Here is a 22,782-nt window from a genome sequence, read left to right as displayed (position 1 = left end):
TAACGAACAAGGGGCATGTTGAGCTATCCAGCAAGTTGCAGAGATGAAGTTACCTAGTGTTGCCACGAAGCTCTTTTTGGACATTGATCCATGGTGAAGGGCCAGGAGTATTCCCCATAAACGCAGAAAAGTCTGACAAAAACACGAGACTGGGTGGGAACAGGGGAAGTGTTGCCAGTTTCCAGAAGGAACATTTGGTACTGAAATCTGTCCCTCTCCTTTGCTCAGGGAGGGCATGAGCAAAGCAGCTCTCAGGAAAAAGAATTTTGCATTAGCAAAACAATAAACAGAAACAAGTTTCTCCCTTTTTCACTGAAATCAGGGATAGAGTTTTTATTGGTCTTATTCTCCACCCTTCTCCAGTGTCCTTTCCATCCATTTGTCACAACTTCTCTACCACCTAGGATGCCAGCTGATCAGGACATGAAACATTCAGGAACTGGCATTTGAAGAGTCTTGAACAAGCACCAAAACCAAAGTCTGTTTGAGGAGTTACTCACGTCCAATATAAAGTCAACAGGCGCAGCCATGGATGGCAAGGCTGGTGCACATGGATGCAGACGGATGATCCACTTGGGCAGAGAAATGTTCAAAAGCTTCCAGGATCAATGACTTCATTGCAAGAAAGTTTCCTGTAGTAACGAGGTCACAAACACATCAGGTTTAACATTGGCATCCACTCTGTCAGCGAGGGGGTTATTATACAAATCGTGTTATAAAAGAACTCAAACTAGTTGATCTTGGTGGTTCCTTCTGGCTTTAAAAACTACAAATGCAAAGAAACTGCTATAAACGTAGCTGGCGAGGAAGGTGAGGCAGGGAGTAGGAGAGTATTAGATATCAGTCAGAAAGAAAATATGCAGTACAGGGACTCTTATAAATACAGGATTAGCCACCCCAGATTAAACCACCAATGAATCCAATCCAGTATTCTGCCCCCATACAAGGTAACAAAAAAATATTCAGTTTCCTACAACCTCCTAATACCTGCTGTCAACTGCACAGAGCTGTACAAGTTAGGCCATTGACCCTAATGGGAAATCAATTTATTACATGTAGCATGAGCTTTAATTATCAAAATTATTTTGGGTTGTACAACTACAAAAAACTTCTGAGGGTCATAAAATTATCCATTTTTATTGCCCAAATACAAGCTACAGTATCTGGCCCAACTACATCATCTGCAGCTCTGAACCCCTGGGCTAGGGACAGAAGTTACACATAAACCGGTTTAAGTGATCAGAAACTGGTTTAGACCTGTAACAGAACAGATGTTCAGTGCACATAAACCAATTTCAAAATGGCTGAAATGGGTTTAAAATAAACCTAGGTGAATGTAGTATCAGACATAAATAACTGACTTGGGTCAAACCAGTTTATGAAACTTCTGCCCCAGACCCCATCCTGGTTCAAGCTAAATCAGTTCCCCAGCATCCCAGCATGGGCATCCCACCACAGAGCAGGCCTGGCCCCACACCTCTGCTCCCTAGCTGGAGCATTGAGGGCTGGCTGACAAGGGGGTGGAGGTGCAGGGCAAGCCCAGCTAGGGATGCAGCCCAGTCTATGGGGGAGAGGGGCGGACTGTCCCCCACCGGGCAAGCCCTGGCTGGGGTCAGTGACCAGAGAGCAGGGGAAGGGGTTTAACACCCTTTCACCCACTCAAACTTACTGCTGGCTGCAACTGTGGACTATAAATCCCAGAGGCACCAAGAAGCAGGAAGAAGTGATGAGCAACTCTGTAGAGTCCTGCTGCTGTAATTCTGGACTGCAAATCCCAGAGACCTTGGGGGAAACAGGAAGAGGAAGTGAACACACAGCCAGAGAACTGTGCTCTAGCACCCCCCGGCTTCTGGCCTGAGCCACGGCAGGCGTGTGGCTGCATTTCCTGAATCAAAGGTAAATGTTTTTTCACTTGTTTCAGTTTAATCTGTGGATTTTAGACTAACTTGCAAAGACTGAATCTATTCAGCCTTGGGCTTTTTAACTGTCTGTACTTAGCCCTGGAGTCTAAACGTAGCACATACAGAATGTCTGCTACCTGAGGCTATTCCTTTTTACTTGTTCTGTTATCACCGGCATAGTAGTCATCTTACTGGATTCTCAAGTACAAACAATCCCACATATAAAGCAGATGGCAGGAAAAAACAGTCACTTATTGGCCAACAGACAGCTAATATTACCTGGTAGTATGCAGCTTCACACCAATTCAATACTTACCTGGGCTCAAAATTAAAATAGTCAAAGAAATTTAAACTTGTGCTAATGGGGACCCCCACTCCATAACCCACAAATTCAAGACAACTTGTAAATAATGGATCTGGAACAAATCGATGCTGCTACAACCATTCTCAAAACATTATTTCTGAAGTTGTGATTGTAGCATATGGAAGCCCACCTGAGCATGGATGTGTAGCAGGGGACCTTGTATCTCTGACGAAAGGAGACAGCAATGTTGTAAATGGCAGGTTGGAGAAGCAAAGTGGCCCAATAAGAGTGAGCCAGGCTGAAGCCTGTGGCTAAGCACAGACAGTCACAAAGCCTGAGGCTGAATTGATTCAGTCTTTGCAGGTTAGTCTAAGATGCATTGATTAAACTGAGAAACAACTGGACAGACAGTCACTTTTGATTCAGAAAATGCAGCCGTATACCTGCAGTAGCTCAGGTCAGAAGGTGGGGGGTGCTAAAGCACGGCTCTTTGGCATGTAGCCAACATGGGCTGTGTGTGTGCTTCCTCTTTCCACTGTCCCCAAGGCCTGTGGGATTTGCAGTCCAGAATCACAACAGCAGGAGACTTTGCAGGCTTGGTCATCACTTCCTCTTCCTGGTGCCTCTGGGAATTGTAGTCCACAGTTTCAGCCAGCAGTAAACTTTTAACAGGCAGGGCAGCTCTGTACTTAGGAGAAGAGAAGTTTAACCCCCTCCGTGGTCCCAGATCCCAGCTGGAGTTAACTTGGGCGGGGGGCAGTCCCTGCTCTCGCCACCCCATCCCCCAACCCTTCTCTGCTAGAGCAGACAGCACAGCACAGCCCAGTCCAGGGCTGGAAAGCATGCTAGGGGACTGTGATTTAACTTGAACCAGGAAGGGGACAGAAGTTTCATAAACCAGTTTGACCAGATCTGTTAAGTTTCAGCCAGGCTGATCTTAAACCAGTTTCACCCATTTTGAAACTGGTTTATGTGCACTGAACTTCTGTTCTGTTACAGGTCTAAACCAGTTCCAGATTACTTAAACCAGTTTATGTGTAACTTCTGTCCCTAGCCTGTGAGGTGCTGAAGTCCTGACAGGGCCAGCAGCCCAGTGGGAGCTGAAGGCCAGGCATGGTCAGGGGCCCAGGCCAAGCCCTGCGCTCAGGCTAGGGTGCAAGGATCAGGCAGACCTGCAGCCTGAGCATGAGCAGGACTTAGTAAGACACCAAAGGCCAAACTCTGGTTCTCTGAAAGCAGCCTCCTGAAACCATATCTGAACTTAAACATCACGGTGTGATGGGTGAGAAGGCAAAGCCAAATTGGGGAGTAGAAAAGTGGGTGTAGTGGGGCTACTACAGGGTGCCACAGCCACCTCTGGAGGCATGAAGTACATTATAGGGTGACCAAAGCAGGGAAGATCCCACAGCACATACTAGCCAGAAGGGTAAAGGCTCTCTGGGGCCTCTGTGTGAGATTGCCAGCATGAGCTACAGTTTATTTGCTGTGTCCTGCTGCTTTTGTTTGCTCAATTACATAGGGGTGTGCTCTGATCACACCTTCAATTCACTTCGTGGAACAACTCTAGTGACTTGACTGAAGATCACACAGGAAGCGTGTAGTGAGACCTGGACTAGAACCCAGCTCTGCTGGGCCCCGTGTTTGTGCTCCAGCTGCTCTACACGCGTGCCACATGGCTCTGAGAGAGAGGGTTTGAACCACGTAGCAGCACAGTCCCCTCCTGCAAGCACCTGCTTGATGGGAGGCATGGCAAGTGCCAGCACAGCACTTCTAGAGCACAAGTTGATGCACAATATTCATGAATGTGTTGCCCATGCACGATAGTCAGTAAACCCTGACCAAGCACCAACACAGAACTGACTTGCTGAGGTTGGCGCCTGCAGCACCAGTAGTGATGCGTGTCTGAATCCTGGCCAGGGGAACACACAGTTCTGCACAACTGCACAGCTAAGAAGGTGGTAGGGATAACTGAAGGTTTAATGCTTTACTTGATTACTGTTGGAATAATAGAAAGTTAGAGTGGAAGGGACTTCAGGAGGTCACATCTAGTCCAACCCCCTGCTCAAAGCAGGACCGTCGCCAACTAGATCATCCCACCCAAGGCTTTGTTTACCTGGGTCTTAAAAACCTCCAAGGATGGAAAGTCCACAACTTCTCTGGGTAACCTGTTCCAGTGTTTCACCACCCTCCTAGTGAGAAAGTTTTTCCTAATATCGAATCAAAACTTCCCTTGCTGCAACTTGAGCCCATTGCTCCTTGTTCTCTCTTTTCCAGCTGGCCCTGCAGAGACCACATTCCTGAGGGAAGACAGGCACTGCTGCAGGAGGGTGGGTGGAGAAAGAGCATGTTTTATCGCCGGGGCTCCAGAATAAATAACTGTGCTGGGAATGCAACCCAGTGCATCCAGTGTCTGCCACCGTGTGACAGGAGAAAGGACAAGAAGGACCTGGGGGCTGACCCAGTGAATGGCAGCTCTTATGTTCTCGTGTGACAGAGTGCAAGTCAGTGCTGCGCTGAGACCCCCGTGAACACTACTAGGTGAACGGTGCTGCACATGGGCTGCTCATCTCTGCACTGCACAGCATCAGCTCTGCTGCAGGGGAAGGCCTGGACACCGGTTGTGGAGCTAGTCAGGCACGAGCAGCCATTCATTGCAGGCTAAAGATCAATGTCCTTCTTCCTCCGGGAATGGAGTCGTTGTTCTGACAGCACTTGTTTGGCACGACCCCAGACATGGGATGTCCTACCAAGCAAGTCCCTGCTTCTTCACATAACCTATTAGGCTTCCTAGCTGTCCTATAACTGATAGCGATGCTCCGTTTTCTCTAGTTTCTATTTTTGCCTGAAGGCCAGCCCCCCTGCCTCAGCTACAGTCCAGGATTGCCCTTCTGAAGTCAGTGTCAGATTCTCTTGCACTAAATCACATGCTACCGAGCGATGTGAATTAAGTCCCCAGAATCTACAAGACGAGACACTCAAGGCAACACCACATGACTGTGCTGTCACGGCAAATGTGAATCCTATTTGCTTCAGCTTTTGAACAAAGTGACTACCTTTAAAATCTCTTCCAGGTACCCCACGGTGCCTGTAAATAGAGTAACAAAGGCAAAGCTAGTATTTGCAACTCCCTGGGCACCTAGGGGTGCCAGGCTCCAGCAGGTTTGGGGGTCCAGTCGGGATGGAGCAGCAGGACATGGCTGGGATTTCTGCAGCCCTGGGGTGTACACAGAGGGGCTCCAGACTCTGGCAGCTAGGATCCAGTCGCCATGAGCTAGGATCCAGTCGTAGGGAGGCTTGAAGGTGCCGCCAATCACCAGACCAGGTAACCAAATAAATCCCAGTCCAGTGGTAGGATCTGTCCCCTGGCTGCAGGATCTCTCTCTCACACATACAACCCCCTCACTCCAGAGACTTGACCCCTCTCCCCTGCTGGTTTCTTGCCACTTCCACCTGCCAGATCCTGAGTGGGGTCCGTGCGTGGGTCAGGCCCCATGCTGCCTCAGTCCAGCGCTGTCCTCCTGGATCCAAAGCCTTGGCCCTGCATGCTTAGATTGGGCCTCACGCTGCCCCAGCCTGTGCACCCAATCTAACATGTAGGGCCAGGCTGTCCACACCACAGCGCTCCCCAGGGTCCAGAAATCTGGCAGTAGGGAGGCGGCAATTAATGTTCCCCTACTGCCAAACTTTTGGACCCATGGAGAGCCCCATGGGCAGTTCTGGCCCATGGGCCAAGGGTTGAGCACTCATGACCTGCTGCAATGTCACTGAATTATAGGTACAAAGCAGGAAGCGTTGCTGGGCACCTGGTCCTAGACCAGAGTGCCTTTGTAAAGCACGAGCATGGTGGGGTCCTGGGGGCTGCTAGGCATAACTGCAATGTAAGTCAACAACAACACTGTGATTTTAAGAAATAACGGTTGGCCTCATAGATGCACATCTTTGTATCTTCGGCGGTCTGACCTGAGTGCTTTGCACATCCTACCCCAGAAATACTTCTGAACCAGTCTCAATACATGGAAAACCTTCTGCAAACTAAGCTGAAAGTCCACTACTCCTCCCATCTCTCCAGTGCCTCAAGACCCACTTCTGTAGTGACACCCACAAGAAGGCTGCCACCTCGGGGTAGCTCAGCTAAGTGGCAGCTCATGATAGGGGATATTTCTGCTCCAGTCATTCATATTTTGGGGATTGAGCTCCATAATTTAAATGAAACTTTCCTGTGAACTTTCTATCTCCTGCCCCCATGAGTCTCACTGCTATAGGTTGTAGGGTGGCCATCACAGAGGACAGTCCGGTTGTCCTCTGTCCTCTATTGATACGAAACCCGACGCTGGATGTCCTCAAGAGAAAAATAGAGGACATAAAGGCTCGGGGTTCGTATCAATAGAGGACAGAGTAGCAGAAAACCGGGCTGTCCTCTATGACGGCCGCCCTAGGGTAGGCTGAGAGTTTCTTTATGCCAGCTGCTGTGGAGGGAAAAGCAACCTCCCAGGTGCCTAGGGTCAACTTCATTTTAAGGCAGAGATTAACCTTCAACTATTTTGGCCTGAAAGATGAATGTCTCAGGAAGTTTGGGGATTTGTAATGAGGATTGGCCAGCCCCATGAAATAGAGGCCCCACATACTGAAGTGCAGGTCCATGTAGGAAATCAGAATTTATTGTCCTCATAAAAAATGCTCCCATTTTAACATATCAGGTGTTGGGGAAAGCAACACTGGGGCTGAGAAAATGCAGGGTGTAAAAAAAATAAAGGATTCCCCACAGCCATCATCATTAGGGTGATTAGGAGCATTTGTGCTGTTAAATCTCAATATGGCCTGATCCAGGATCACTGCTTTCAGGGGGAGTCTTTCCGTTCACTTCACTGGGTTTAGAAACAGGCTTTTAGGTTCTGGTTCAGCAAAGGCCTTAAGTCCCATCTCAAAAGTATAGCCCATTCTGCTTAAACACCTCGTGCAATCAGGCCTGAATGCAATAAAGGCACCACAATTTGATCACATCCTTTTAAAGGAAGTTAATTGAAATTTTCCACTTACAGCTCTAGACACAACAGCATCTCCCTATGTATGAACTTGCGATAACGGGATAATAAACTGAACTTTCAAGCTTGGGATCAGTCTGATCTTCACTTCATATGCATCTTCTGGTGCACATTTAATCCCCTTTATTTTTAATTAACTGCAGATTTGCTTTGGTTTCATGTTTCTCTGTATCTTCACAGCAGCATTCGTCATTTAATACAGAAACAGGCATGGGGAGAAGCTCTCTCTTTATGTCGCACTGATGATAAGCACTGGGGCTTTGCCTACAGCAGAAACTGGGGGCAGACCTGGTCCGAGGTAATATCTTCATTAATGTTCTGAAACAGGAAGCACGTGGCATGCTAATAAATTATATTAATTATATTCAAAGGATCTTCCCCAGTGAGAAGAGAGAAATGAGAGGTTAGAGCAATGGGCAGAAAATCAGAAAATCCATATGAGAGAATTTGGGCAAGACACAAGGGCAGGAGAAACCTAGGACTCAGTAATGCTGAGCAAGAAGGAGGGAATGGGGAGAAGAAATTAGACATGGGTTTCCAATGACAGCACCGAGTTCAAGGCTGTGTTTGCAAAGGCATCACAGCATAAAGCAAACAGGTAATAATCCCCCTCATACAGCCGGGGGAGACCAGGCCTGGCGCATAGTTTGGGATGCTGCTGGTGGCAGGAAAGTGAGAGGGAACTACTTTTCTTCCATCCTGTTTTGCTTTTATAAAGTTTATTTCTGAATTTCTTTGACAGTCATCCTGGCTACGGGATGGATTAGGTCAATCCAAGGCTACCAGCTGCTCAGTGTAGTCCTGTCTTCACACAGCGGGCAATCTTTACAACCCAGCTCATGGTGAAAGAGTCCACCTCGTTGACCCTTGCTTTGGTGACAGCAGGAGGATCAACTGCAGAGCAGTTGCTCTTGCAGTAACAGGAAAACTGGACACGTGTGGGGAGCTTTGCTGGGACAAGGGATCTCCAGCTTGCAGCTGAGATAAAGGATGTAAACCCCCCACCTAGCATAAATCATCTTTTGTACAAGGTGCTTGGGCACCCACCACAGTGCCCTCTCACACTTTGCTCTGGGGGCTAAAATAGCGACCTAAGCCTCTGGCTTTTATGCAAGACAGATTACCTGCATACCAGAGGGAGTGGCGATACATGACTGGCACAGGCTGGCTATTCTCAGACGGCGTGCAGCAAGTAAGGGAAGGAGAGCAACATCCATGAGACAGACCGTGTCCCTACAAAGGCACCGAAGTGCTCACTCAGAACAGGAGCAAACACAAGAGACCCTAAGTAATGACTCGAGAGGGTCACGGACAACTAATAGACAGCTCAGGATGGCGCAGGTCAGAAGCGCTGAGTGAGAAGAGAATAAACCACAGTATCCTGCAGGTAGCCTAGCCTCAGGAATGGCCTGGAGTCAGCCAGGTAGGTACAACTGCAGCACGATGCTGGAAGATTAAATACTTGTCCTGTGTCCCAATCAGCATATGCAATATTCACAATAGGAAATGACTGCCTGCTGGGTGGTGGCAAATGCCCTCTCCGTCCTCATTCCCGCTGACTCTGCTGCTGTCAGTTCTTCCTCTGCATCCCAACCGTGATCCAATGGCTTTGGGATCTGGCCGTACTTCCTTGAGTCTGTGGTCCTTTGCTCTCGTTGCGATGGGCTCTTTCCCCTCAGCCCTCGATGCATCTCCCGCAAGTCCCAGAAAGTGATGATCTCACTTCACTTAGCACTGGGGAGTCCTGGGCTGGAGAGCGGTGCCCAGTTTGGGGCGGATTGAAAGCTATAAAAAGAGACCAACAGGGGAGCACAGGGGAGAGTTACCAAGAACGGTAAGAGGGTTGGGAAACGTGACGTTGGAGGAACGGGACCTGTTTAGTCTCAAAAAAGGGAGACCGAGGAGAGACGTGGTAAAAGTCCTCCAAAAGGATCTGACAAAGGGCAAGGTGACATTTTCCAAAGTAAAGTAAAGTGTTTGTTCTCTGTGGCCGCAGGAAGAAGGTCAAGGAAAAAGAGCTTAATTTGCAGCAAAGAAGAGTTACATGGACCATTAGGAAAAGCCTGCAAACTCATAGGATGAGGAATCCTTCGAACAGGTGCCCGGGGAGGTAGGGAAAGCCCAAATACCTGCTAGGAAGGATGTAAGTATATTTGTGCTGACCTCTTTGCAGGGACTTGGGCTCAACGATGCTCCTGACATCCCTTCCAGCCCCACACTTCCACTCTTCTGAAGCAGCTTCTCTAACGATGCGGAGCGTTTCTTGCTGCCTCCGACTTATGCTCCTTAACCCCTTCTGTGAGCAAGCGAGGTAGGGGAGGGAAGCCTGCCGTGGTCCTGTGGCCCTGTCCACAGCTCCCGAAAGCCGTTCATGGGCAGACCCCTGCAGCGGCTCTCTGCCTAGCGCTGGTTTAGGGTATACTGACAGTTTTCTCTGACAGGGTACAAGGCACCTTTTAATCTTCCTGCACTGTACACAAGTAACAAGAGCATCATGCTGCACATGCATGAAACTTTTTACATCAGTATTTTGGAGATCAAAAACAGTCGAAGAAATTACCATCACTGAGCTCAGGAGGTGCCGAGGTGGAAGCACTAGATGCTTTTAATACATTTGCTTTAGGATTCAGCCACCGAACAAAGCAGATGTCTGCCAGGCTCCCCGGTGCCAATTAGTCCTGTTGGAGGCAAACTGAGACTTAGACAGAGAGGAGCTTTCAGAGAAGTCAGGGGCAGACTCAGAATTAGCCCCCTGGGGTGTGTCCACATGAGCGTGGACATTTGGCTCCCCGGGGACAAGCAGCAGTGGCTCACCTTGCACCGTCGCTTCTTGTCCCTGGGGAATGTCCATACCACGCAATATCCAGGGGTCAAAAAAACCGCAGGCAAAAAACCCCCCAGAGCAGCCCGTGCTCGGGCAGCCGGCCCTTGCAGCACAGAGAACACCACGCTGTGCGGTAGGTGGTGCTTGCAAACGTGTTTGCAGCGCCACGTACCGCACGACTGCGCTCGTCTGGACGCGCCCCTGGAGTCCAAGCTCCTCGTCCTGATCCACGGCTCTCACCAGAGGTCCAGCCCCTTTGCTACTGTGGTGGTGGAATAAAAAGGCCTCCACTTTGGTTTCTCTGCAGAGCAAAGCATTTCTCACTGGTGAAGGGTCAGATGGACACATAGTGCCATTCTCAGCATGACCTTGGCAGGACTTTCCCCTTAAAGACAAAGCAAGCTGTGGTTTGTGGGGGAGCCCTTGGTTCTTTAATGGACGAGGTCTGGTACAAACCACAAAACCTCTGCTCCATCTCGCCAGCAGCAAGACAGGATTGTACTGCGCGAGCAGTGGTTTGAGAAATGGGATTTTCTTCTTCCTGCCGTCACGTGGAAGCTGAAATAGTACTTTATCAGATTTATATTCTAATTGACTGAGGCTACTGGCAGCAATAACAGTGGGTCACCAATGTGCACATTTGCAAATGACTGGAAACAGGCTGCACTCTCCAGACTTTGAATTTGTGGCCAGCTTTTGTCCATATGTTTCCTTAAGATCCCCAAGGAGCCTCGAAGACATGCATAGACAATGAGTTGGCAAAGCTGATGGAATTGTTTAAACTTTTTCTGTGCATGTAGGGGAAGTCCAGCCCCTTGGGCAAGTTGTTGTATTCCTTGCTCTCTCTCTCTTTCACACACACACACATACAGACAGAATGGGTTAAAGGAAACACATGGCAAAATAACAAGTTTTTCTATAGATCAGCAGTTTATGGGAAGTTTGGGCAAGTGCTGATGGAAGCATATTAAAATATACTTGGAAAAAATGAACCAAGGGTCTTTGGGCAGAAGGTGCGGGATGACAGTTGTCATGTGAAGGGAACGATCCAGAAGCACAAAACCGCGCACTGGCTTTGTCTGCCCGCAATAAAGAAAAGCAGGTAGGTGTAGCTGTGTTTGGGATGACAAATCTTAGCTCATAAATTGTGGTGGAAAACTGCAGAAATCAAGAAGAAGCAACTTTGAACGATAAGTGCAGGCGCGGGAAGGAATGATGAGTGCAAGCCGGGTGGGATCCAAGCTCAATCAGACCTTGGGGAAGTTTAAACCTCGTTTAGCCTGGACCCATCCCTAGACCTTGGAGCAATGCTCGTTTTCCTCATTCTTCCCTGACATCCATACTCCTGCCTCGTCTTGTTGTTTCTTCCTCCACGATGCCTATCAAACCTGCCCTTTTCTCCTCCATCCTCACAATCAGACCTTTTGGCCATCTCTGCTTAGCTGTTGTAAACTCATCCTCCCCGGTTCCCCCTCAGCTTGCCTCTCCTCCCCTTGCAGCCTCACTGACTATAAGCCACTCAACTATTCAGATGCTGCTTCTGGCCGGATTTGTGCGAAGCTGGGGGACAGCGCAGCTTCTGAAGTCAGTGAGAACAGCCCCAAGGACCTTTCATTTCTCCGCCCTCACATGCTTCCTCTTGCTTCTGCATTTCCAGGGCATCCCTCCTAGCTCTGCTCCCCGTGCCCTTCTCCCATTCCCACCTTCATGCTACCAAGACATCCTGCCCACTTCTGAAGGGATGCATTGCTTTGCTCCCTTGAGCCTCTATTGCCTTCAGGCTGGTACTCTTCATCGAAGCCAAGTCCTTGGAGGAGGGGCTGCACCTGTGGTTTTGTAAAGCTCTGTATAAGCTAGCAGGTGAAACCCATTAGCTTTGGGTGCCAGACATCAGGCAGCCTTTTCAGTCCTAAAGCTCAGAGATGGATGAATCTTGCCTGGTGAGTTATGTGGAAACTACCAGTCAGTGCCCAGGATTTAAGTTTTCTACTGTGTGCCCAGGCCTGCTTTCTTTCTGGGGTCACAGCCCTCCTGCTTCCTTTGCAAGTCTGTTCCCAGTGAAAATGTCTGAGGATGTAACTTAAATACTTTAGGGAAAACAGGTGGGAAATCTGAGCAGTTTCTTTGTTCTAGGACCCCAGAAAACCAGACTTTTCAGTGGCAGTAAAGGTGGCAGTTAAGCAAGATGTAACACTGGGAAAGATTTGGTTCCTGGACTCTCAACACTAATCGATCCTGTGCACATCTACATGAGACGTTTACTGTGGAGCTGCCTAATTAGCTCTGCTGTAAATGTCTCGCGTCTACATGTGCTGTGCTATTAGGCAGGAGTAAACTAATAAACTCCACAGCTGGATAGTACTTGTAAATACAAATACTATCTGGCTGCAGCATTTTTTACTCCTCAGCACTGCAAGCGAAGACACTGACCCGACTAGCTGGGGCTGATGGTGCTTCAGGGCTGGGGCTGGGGCTGCCTGCCGCATGGTAGCACCCGCTTGCCCCAGCCAGCTCCTCCGCAGCACGCTGAGCCGGGCAGGGGCAGCCTTGGGTTGGCAGGCTGACTCCTGGGGCCCCTGCCAGCTAGAGCTGCTCTGACCTGGCTCGAAGTGCCGCGGTCCCGGGGTTTATTGCTCCACATTAATTGCACCAACTGGCCCATAAATTACTTCTTTTCCTTATCTTACACACTTCTTTTGTACACCGGTTAATCCCAGAAGCTCAGTAGTCCTTTGATATGTTGTATTAACCTCACAGATTTCTGGGAAAATACGCCTTGGCATATAAGCAAAGTGCACTATTCATTCAACCGTACCAATATACTTACCTACCATATGACAAGCAATTTAAATATAACCTTAAGACCCCACAACTTATGTAAGCAGCTTGTGCATCAACACCCAGTAGATCAGCCGAGATGGAAGCTCTTAACAATGCATACTTCCCTGTTTGCTTAAAATATCCATTATCCAGGGATGGCCAACAGAAAGCAATATTTTCCCACAGTGATATCTGAGATACCACAATTTTCTCCCTCTAATAGGATCAGGAAGTAACAGTGCTATCTCACATACCGCTTCGAGCAGATGCTGACTCTCAATAGCGATCACATAAAACTGCTAAGTGGCTCTGCGGTATGGAGGGTGTCAGTCCAGATGGCCTCCTACAGAATTAAGTGTTTGCTTGTAATTTTTAATCTATTTTTAGTCATAACTAGATTGTGGTAGGAAGTAAAGACATGAACACAACTCGGATGCTTATAGCCTAACAAAATAGAGCATGTAGCCACACAAGAGCTTGTCCAGTGCCAAAGGCAACATGCAGCTTTTGAGTTAGATGGGAACAGCAAATAGACCCTCAGCCCTGGTATGCCGCTTCTGAAACAAAACCCTTTATTAAGGCTGTAAACAGACCATTAATTGACTGTGATGCTACCAAAGTATTAGTTAAAAAAAAAAAAGAAAGTCAGGAAATCTGAACAGAAGATGGAAGTAAGGAATTCTGATCCGTGTAATTTAAGAAATGCCGAGTGATCTGGAAATACTCAGCCGCATCCAAAGTGTGTTGACCCAGATGCTCCTGTCTCCCTGTCCCAAGTCCAGCTAAGAGACATCCTTACTGATTATTTGTATTACACTGGAGTCCCGTGGCCCCTGTCTGCGGTCTTGTCTGAACATACCTGCCTCTGATCCCAGAAGCGCTGGTGCCAGGGAAAAGCCACCGCTGCTGGAATGAGCACACACCTCCATCATCTCCTGCTGGGTCCCCACGGGTCCACTGCTGCTGCTCCATAGCCAGAGTGCAAGGGCATGACCGGGTAGTGACCTGTGACCCACACAAGGGTACCAGAGCCACGAGCACAATGAGTTTACAGACCCTTTGGAAACCTAAGGGCACAAGCTGGCACCCAGTGAAATGAGTGAGTCTATCACTATTGTCTTGAATGCACTGGAGCCTTTATTTTATACAATTTTCAATATCCCTGGCTCCATGGTGCTTATAGCCTCTTCACCCAGGAGATACGAGAACTGATGATGGAAGTCCAAAGACATCAGTTTGAGCCTGGGCCTGTAAACTAGCTGATGGGTAGAGGAACAGGGGCACTCCAACGCATGAAGCTACACAGCAGGGTCAAAGATGAGAGATGGAGGCATCATCGTTTAGCACAGCCTTCGCTCTGATAAAACTCCCAGGGTGGTGATCGTGTAAGGACTGCAAGAACAAGCTCCACATAGTATCATTCCCAGTTTGCACAAGAAGAAGGAGAATTTATTGGACGCTAATGCATGGATTACGAACGAGGCGTTTAAAGTACGGCCTGTTCCATAACCTTTGTGCACACCCAGCCGACAAACTTTTTAAACAAGGCCAGTTGCCTTCCACTTCAGCATGGAAGTGGCTGTGTACCTTGGCAGCACTGCAGGAGGAATATTTTCAATAACCCCACCTCTGTCTTGTCCCTTTGGTTTCATTGTGCTCCAGGCTTTATTTTGACAAAAAACCCAAAGCGAAACCCAGATGAGCCCATTACAGCAAGGTGAAAGCAATGAGGTCAAGTAAACATCGACACACCACATCCAATCCTGTCTACCAGGCTCTGGGTTTCCATTGTTCTTCGCAATTATCTCCTTCCTGTTTCACAGGGAAGTTGTCAAAGCTCAGCTTACACAAGGCGACTGTTGAGTCTACAAAGCGATCAACAGTTTTGAAGGCATGACTCTGGCAGAAGACCGACGCGGCCACTTTTGCTTTAGCTGATAAATAAAAGGACAGAGCCTCAGTCAGTGTAAATAGTCACAACTCCACTGAAGTCATGAGGACCTGGTCTGAGATGCTGAGAAGGAGTTAAAATTTGGGCTTAGAGTCCCGAGGTATGGGGGGCAATCAATGCCTGGGTGAATTCCTGAAGATACATACCCTGCTGTCTCTACCTCCCGCCAGCGACCAATGTTTCTCATAGTATCATAGTGCTCAGGGTCCTAAACAGATCATCAGGTCCGACCCCTGCCCCGGGCAGAAATGAGTGCCAGGGTCATATCACCCCAGCCAAATATCAGTCCAGCCTCCTCTTGAAGACCCCCAAGGTAGGAGAGAGCACCACCTCCCTTGGGAGCCCAGTCCAGAGCCTGGCAGCCCTGACTGTAAAGTAATGTCTCCTGGTGTCCAGCCTGAACTTTCTCTCTAACAACTTGTGGCCATTATTCCTAGTAGCCCCCAGTGGTGCCTGGGGGGAGCAGAGCCTCCCCCAATTCCCACTTGTCCCCCCTGGTGAGTTTGTAAATGGCCACCAGATCCCCCTTCAGCCTTCCCTTGTAGCTGAGATTCAGGCCCTTTAGTTTCTCTTTGAAGGGCCAGACCCACTGCCCCTGGACCATGCGAGTGGCCTCCTCTGCACCCTCTCCATGCTGGCCACATCCCTCTTGAAGTGCGGCACCCAAAACTGGACGCAGTACTCCAGCTGCGGCCTGACCAGCACCACACAGGGGGAAGGATCACCTCCCTGGACCTGCTTGTGATGCATCTGTAGATGCACAAGGTTAGCCTTACTGACTGGCTCCTTGCACTGGTGGCTCATGTTCACCTTGGCATCAACAATGACTCCCAAGATCCCTTTCTGCCTCCATGTTGACAAGAAGGGTGCCCCCCAGGTTATAGGTATTTTGCTGGTTCCTTCTCCCTAGACGCAGCACCTTGTCTGCATTAAATTGCATCCTATTCTCATCCACCCACCTCTGTAACCTGTCTGGATCTAGTTACAGTCTGTCCCTCCCCTCCAGCATGCCCACCTCGCCCCACAACTTGGTGTCATCAGCAAATTTGGACAGCAGGCCACCCACACCCACATCCAGATCGCTGATAAAGGTATTGAACGGTACAGGCCCTAGGACCAAGCCCTGGGGGACCCCACTGCCCACATCCCTCCAGGTTGAAAATGACCCGTCCACCACCACTCTCTGGGTGCAACCATCTAGCCAATTTGCCACCGATCTGACTGTGTAGGCATCAGTGCTGCAGTCACCAAGTTTTTTTAAGAAAATGTGGTGGGAAACCATGTCCAAGCCTTCTTAAAGTCCAGGAAGACGACATCCACCCCAACACCCTCATCCAGAGACTTTGTGACCTGATCATAAAAAGAAACCAGGTCAGTCAGGCAGGACCTGCCCTCAGTGAACCCATGTTGGTTGCCCCTGAGCCTTACCTCCCCTGCTGGGCCCTTGCAGATGTGCTCCTTGATAATTTTCTCAAAGGTCTTGCCAAGGACCGAGGTCAGACTGACTGGCCTATAATTGCCGGGGTCCTCCTTTCTCCCCTTCTTGTAAATGGGGACCACATTGGCCTTTTTCCAATCCTCCGGTACCTGGCCAGAGCCCCACGAGCACTCATAGAGCCGTCCCAAGGGCCCCACTATGACCCCCGCCAATTCCCTTAGCACCCTTGGGTAAAGAGCATCTGGACCTACTGATTTAAACATGTCCAGCCTCACCCTTTATGGTGCTCCAGTTTTGGGGGCCGGATTTACAAAAGAGATGAGCATCTAATAGGCTTCCTGACATCCCCAAATGTTATGGGTTACCCCCAAATGTAACCCTGGGTGCTTTTGGGGCCAACACTGATCTCTTCCGAGTCATCATGGGAGTCAGCATAAGGTAGCATGACGTTCAGTGAGGCCTGTGCCAGGATCTCCACTTTGCTCCCCAGCAGAGAAATACTCTATGATCTGGTGAGCTCTTGCGTGGTAATGGCAACTCTCACATTGCTTCCCTTTCCAAACCTGCATCCTAGGCAGACACTTAATGTCACTGCATTTCACCAACAGAGAGTTGCGGAAGCCCACACGACAGCAGGAGGGTGCCCGATGACTGTGGCAAGACAATGGCTGGTTTGTGACTGACTGTAAGAGGGGCAGTGAAAACCCCCCTAAGGGGTCCCGGACCCCCAACCCCATGCACCCCGGGACTCACGTTAGGGGTTCTGGAAAGCAGGAGCTGGCAGGAAGCGCGGGCGGTGGCCCTGCCGTTCCAGAGCTGCCTACCCACGTTTTCCTCTTCCAAACTGCCAATGTTTTTGGCTGGCTGGAAAATTTTAATTAAAACTGTTTTACCTCTGAAAAAAAATCTGGTTCCATTTCTTTTCTCAGTTGTCTCCCATGTAAGCAACTCCATCTTACAGCTGAAGTCCTTGCTACTGATCACCAAGTACGTGACTCTGCACTTCATACTGTTAAACATCATGCCATTTCATTTTAATGTTCTTTACTAATTAAGCCACTATATCAAATGACAAAGTTAACATTTAAAGACATGGCCAATCCCATAAAATATACATAAGGCCACGTATTAATCTTCCATCAACAGTGCTCCCTTAACTCAAATCGATGTCCACAGGAGTCTCATGTTTTTTTCCTTCTCTTCCGTTCAGTCTCCGACAGTTCCTTTACATTTCCGTCAATGTTAAACTTTTCTGATTCTTCATCTCTATAAAATATTTTACCCCCTCTTACTCTCCCGCCCCAAGCACTCTGCGTAATACAAATCTGTCTTCTACTCCATGTTTAAATTTTCAACTTTATTCCATTTCTACTGCTCCATCCACATGATTATTTCAGTCTTCCTGTAGAAGGATCTGGTCTTCGCCTTCCACCTTGGCGCTAGCCCATCAGCTTAATGCCATCTGCTAATTTCATCAGGACACATCTGGTTCAAGTACTAAGCTTGCTGATAAAAATGGTAAATGTGACAGGTCTCAAGACTGCTCCCTGAGGAACATCGCCTGTGACTGCTCTCCGGTCAGATAATTCATCTTGCAACCTGGACTCCTGGAAGCCAACTTGCTGAGGGTATGACACACACGGGGTGGATCTGGGGGGCAGGAGGGCTGGGGTGCGCACTCGATTCCTGGCTCATCCAAAGTTTAAAACAAACTACTTGGCAGTGGCAGCAGCATTTCTAGTCCGGCAATGCTGAAAGATTCACTTGATTTTCTGGCTCATTAAAGTCTCCCTGATCCCTTCTACACTTGTTTTCCAGGGGTGTTAATAACCCTCTCTTCTTTTTAACCATCTTGATGTTCCACCGGTCAAGCTACCCTTTCTTCTGCAGCTGCCGTCTGTGAGCTGCTCCTGGTAATGAAGCTCCTGCAACCTTTCACAGCCCTGCGAATTGTTTTTAACTCACTCCATCAAAGTTAGATTTGTCGCTTCAATCCTAATGTGAAAGATACAGCCTCCGGCTCCTAGCATCTTAGTAAAACTTCTAGTTTATTTTTAAGTAGAGAACAAAAATGTGTGTTGTTTTAGATGTGATAATGCACCACAGCATCTGCACACCCCTTTTCCAAAGTTTTAGATCTGCCCATGGACACACGCGCATTTGGAGCTGTTTCAAAAAGGGGGGGGGGGCACTCCTGCTCCATACCTGGCAGCTACCCTCTAGCAGTTGTGTGCACAAGCTGGGTGTGGCACGAAGATAGAAAAACAGCTCCAGCTTTAACACTGCTTCATCCAGGGGTAAAGCTGGAGCAGTTTTGCTACACTTGTATAGTTCCCCACTCTTAGGACATACAAGTTCAGGGGTAAGCAATTATATGGGCTGTATTGGTCAGCTGTTGCAGACCAGGGATGGCGGAAATGGATCCTATCTGGCCCCAGGCCTGTCTGCCCTGCACCCACTGCTGGGGGTGCTGGATAGAGCGGATGGAGAGGTGGGGTCATGATGGAGACCAGCCTGGGAGCCCCATGGGCAAGGTGCACTCAGCTGGGCAGATGGGATGGGGCCATGGGCAGGCAGGGAGCAGCTTCTGGGAGCAGGATGGGTGACCGGGACTGGGATTGCAAAGTGGTGATAGCATGGGGCCGGGGCCTGGAGCAGAGCTGCAGTGTGTTTCCCACATGTCCCTGTGACCGGTGCCAGGTCCACGGGTAAGGATGTGTGGGGAACGGATCGTGGTTCTTCCCCACGCCCCGGCCCCAAGCTGTCACTGCCCTGCAATCTGGGCCCCAGCCCTGGCTCCCACACACCAATCCTGCTCCTGGACCCCGCTCCCCATGCACCCACCCCATCCTGGGCTAGTCCCTGTGGATACTGCACCCACCTGCCCACTCTGTCCAGCACCTCCAACGGTGGGTACAGGGTGGACAGACCAGGGTGCCAAGGCAGTGGGGCCAAGATCCAGTGGTGGTGGCAGAGACACTGGCAGAGGAAGCTGGGCAGACTGAGGTGCTGCCATGGTGGCTGCCAGAAAGCCAAGTCTGGCCACGACACTGCCCCTACCCCACTGTGTGCCTGGGGGTGGCAGGACTGGGGCATGTGTCATGGCCTGGGCTGCCCCCTGGGTCAGGTGGGACTGGGGACCAGCTGCACGCTGGGCAGAATCCCTTGGTGGGCCGCATCCGGCCCGTGGGCCATATTTTGCCCACCCCTGTAATAGCTGCTCCTGATTAGCAACTCCCTTTTGTGAAATGTTCTTTTGAAACAGCTCCAAAGACACATTTGTCCATGCCCTAAGTCAACTATCCACCTTGCAACTATAGCACTGGTGCTCATCCTTCCCCAGCCTGGCCAATAATTGCCCATGAAGTGCAGTGTCAAAAGATTTGCCTAAATCTAGATAAATTAAATCCCGTTATCCAAGAAGTCTGTTATTAGGTTTTAGAAGGACATCTGGCACAATCGTCTTCAGATCAGGTTTTATATTTTGTCCCATTTTTCATTCACATCCATATCGAGTCTTTCCTCCAGGACCTGGTCTAGGAGCTCACGCACTGCTGAAGTCCGGCTAACAAGCACCTGTAATTGCCTTGCTCCCTATCCATTTTCAGGCCTGCACTTGAGGGTCCATAACAAATTTCTAGCACATTCCCTCTAAGGTCCTTTTTGTTATTCCTGCTTAATAGGCTTTTCACTCGGTTTGTCCCGTCTATGCCAGCTCATCTTATTTCCCTGCGGTCTCTCACTTCATTAAAGTGCAGTGCTACCCTACAGCTGATATTCTTATTTCTCTCCTCCCTATAGTTTATATCTTCCAATTACTGCATTCCAGTCATGCCTATTATTTCCCAGTCGCTCCCGTTATTCCTATAACGTTAATTTGTTTCTCACACCAGGAACCTAGCTGCTTCATTTTATTGCCTATACTCCTTGCGCTGGTGAACAAACATTTGTTTCCATCTATCCTTACCCAAGCTGCCAACTGGGATGCATGTGATTGATTTATTTCCACTTACCTTGTCGACTTCCACTTTTTGGTGCTCCTTCCTTTGTACTTCATATGAGGCACTGGTTAGTAGGACTAATACATGACACCTGCTCAAAATGCATCAGGGAAAATTGGAAAAAAAAATCCCTGAGGTCCCTGGAAGGATGGTCAGCACAGTGTAATGAGCCCGGGCCCATTTAGAGGTAATCAGGCTGAGAAATCTCTCAGGGAAAAGCCCTGCTTGCACTAGCCACATAAACTCAGATTAGACGGCAGAAGAGCTGTTTGGGCAACAGACCTTTCTGCTGCGCTTCTGGTGTGCGTGAAACTCCTAAACCTGACCCTGTGCTTTGGACCACCAGCTTATGACTCCTTGCTTATTCCTGATTGCTCCTGTTCCACTCTTGGACCTCCCAGCCTGGATCACCTGCTCGTCCTGACAACCTTGTCTTTGACTTTCGACTTGATATCCTGAACTCAGATGGATACCTGGTTTGACCCTGAGCTCCAGTAACCTCTCGACCTAGCATGTGCCACTCAGACTGACCACCCATAACCCAATCACTCCCTTACTCATAGGCCAACGGGGACAGTGAGCACACTGTGACCTCAGGGTCCGGCCTTTTTTCTTCATGTTCAATGTTCAGAGGAGGCTCCAGAAAAAGCAAGATTTAGCTAAAAGAACTGCTCCTCAAGAAACATCTCAAATATATTACATTTATTAAAGTTAAATGTTCATCCCCAATCTAGCAGCTCTTTGGACTACAGGGACGAGGCATGCCGGGTTTTGTAGCCAACAGCTTACAATGGAGTGATGAGTCTGCTGTCACCTCCTGCTGCCTTCAGCTCCCAAGTCCAAAATGACTAGGGACCCTTTCATAACTGGGTCAAATGGGGGCAGCCTCCAGCAAGAGTCCTAACAAGGCTCAGACTTGCACTGCAATTGCTGTCATAGGATACTTTGACCACACTGCCACCATGTCCCCAATTGGCATAATCTACAAACGTGGCAGAAGGGTGTGACCTAAGAGACAGAGTGCTAGCTTAGGACCCCTGAGATCTGAGTTTTACTCGCATAGCTGCTTGCTAGTTAAATCATCACCCCACTCAGTGCCTTGGTCTCTTTCTCTGAAATAGGAATAATGCCATGGACCTTTTAGAGGTCCTGTTAAGCTAGGCCATGTCTGTCATTTTCTCTCACACACACCAATGATATCTGAAAACAGTAAGACACTCCAGAACATGGATTTAATTGGATTTATTGGAGGAAAACAAGTAGTTGTCCCTTCAAATTATCATTATGATAGAAATATTGATATGTATACATGATTGTCAAGGCAGAGAACCATTTGCGATGTAGCCCCATTAACAATTTGCAGTATCGCAAACTCATTACGCAGATTAAACTTTTTGCAATGCCTTAGTACATGCATGGAGTAGATACACAATTTCCCTTCTTCTGGATAAGGATGTTGTTATGAAATTATATCAGTCACAAGACCTATAATATTAGGCACACTGACATTCCTGGATTAAGACGGTAAGCTTTTTTCTTTGTTTATAAACCATGCTTGCATCTTTGTTGAAAAACAAAAGATTAAGAGATGTTTTGCAGCCATGTGCTTCTTGGGGAATCATTCTTGTTTTGGCTCTGGGTGTTTTTGTCCCAAATCAAATATATATATATATATATATAAAACAAAAAGCAAGACTTACTGAAATGTTGCTTCTCAGTTAGAAGCAAGCACTTAGTGGAACGCTCTAGTCCATGTTGGAAGAGAAACACAAGTCAAACACTAACTCTCCCTCGGAGCTAATGACCTGGTTTGATATTCTGCTCAAGCATTTAGGGTATTCGGGGCTGTGAAAAGAGGACATGAATCACGGGTTGGTAAATTCTGACATGGCTTCTCTCTGAAGGCAAGATTCAGCCTTTGTGAGGCTTGGCTGTGTTCATTGTGTGTGCACAAGCAATGTGGGGGTCATTAGGAGGTCTCCTAAAGGAGAACTTCACCCAACGGCTCCCCGGGGACACACAGGACAGCAGGAACTCGGTTTCCCTCGTGCCCTGATTCTACATGTAATTGTGTTTAACTTTAGGAACACATGAGCTCTACTGACTTCAAGGAGACATGCCCAAGTGCTTTGTAGAACTGAGGCTTTGGAGAAGGTAAACCAGACCCCTCACTACTTTGTCCTCCTTGGTCCAGTTCTGGTAAGCTCTTGGGCACAACTCTAAGTCCCAAGCATGACTCTGAAAGGAGTTATGCCTTTCCTACACCGCACTTGGGTAACTTTCCCTTGGTTTCCATGCTCTTTGCAGGGAAGTGGACTGTGAAGAAATGATCAAACACGTCTTCTAATTGAAAATGAATTTCACAGCTCTTTCAGATGGCTCCCTTTGCAGATCTGTAATACACGCTACAGAAACCGAGAGCCATCAGGCACGTCGTTCTCTCACCTCGAAGGATAAGCTGAATGGGATTGCTCGAAAGTTACTCAGAACATCATCCTGCC

General features: G+C 48.7%; 1 protein-coding gene across 1 annotated transcript in view; it reads right to left on the bottom strand.

Annotated features, from left to right (window-relative positions):
- Positions 1 to 377: 377 nt before the first annotated feature.
- CAMK1D (calcium/calmodulin dependent protein kinase ID) overlaps positions 378 to 22,782 on the bottom strand; it is a 329,871-nt gene continuing 307,466 nt past the window's right edge. Inside the window, exon 11 of the mRNA XM_090041796.1 lies at positions 378 to 632. Coding sequence (XP_089897922.1) covers positions 631 to 632 — 2 coding nt within the window. The 3' untranslated portion in view covers positions 378 to 630. The remainder of the gene's footprint in view (positions 633 to 22,782) is intronic.

The sequence above is a fragment of the Crocodylus siamensis genome, chromosome 4, assembly GCF_052110815.1.
Source record: "Crocodylus siamensis isolate JL-2025a chromosome 4, ASM5211081v1, whole genome shotgun sequence".
NCBI classification, from domain to species: Eukaryota; Metazoa; Chordata; order Crocodylia; family Crocodylidae; genus Crocodylus; species Crocodylus siamensis.
This window is presented reverse-complemented; position numbering and strand designations above follow the sequence as displayed.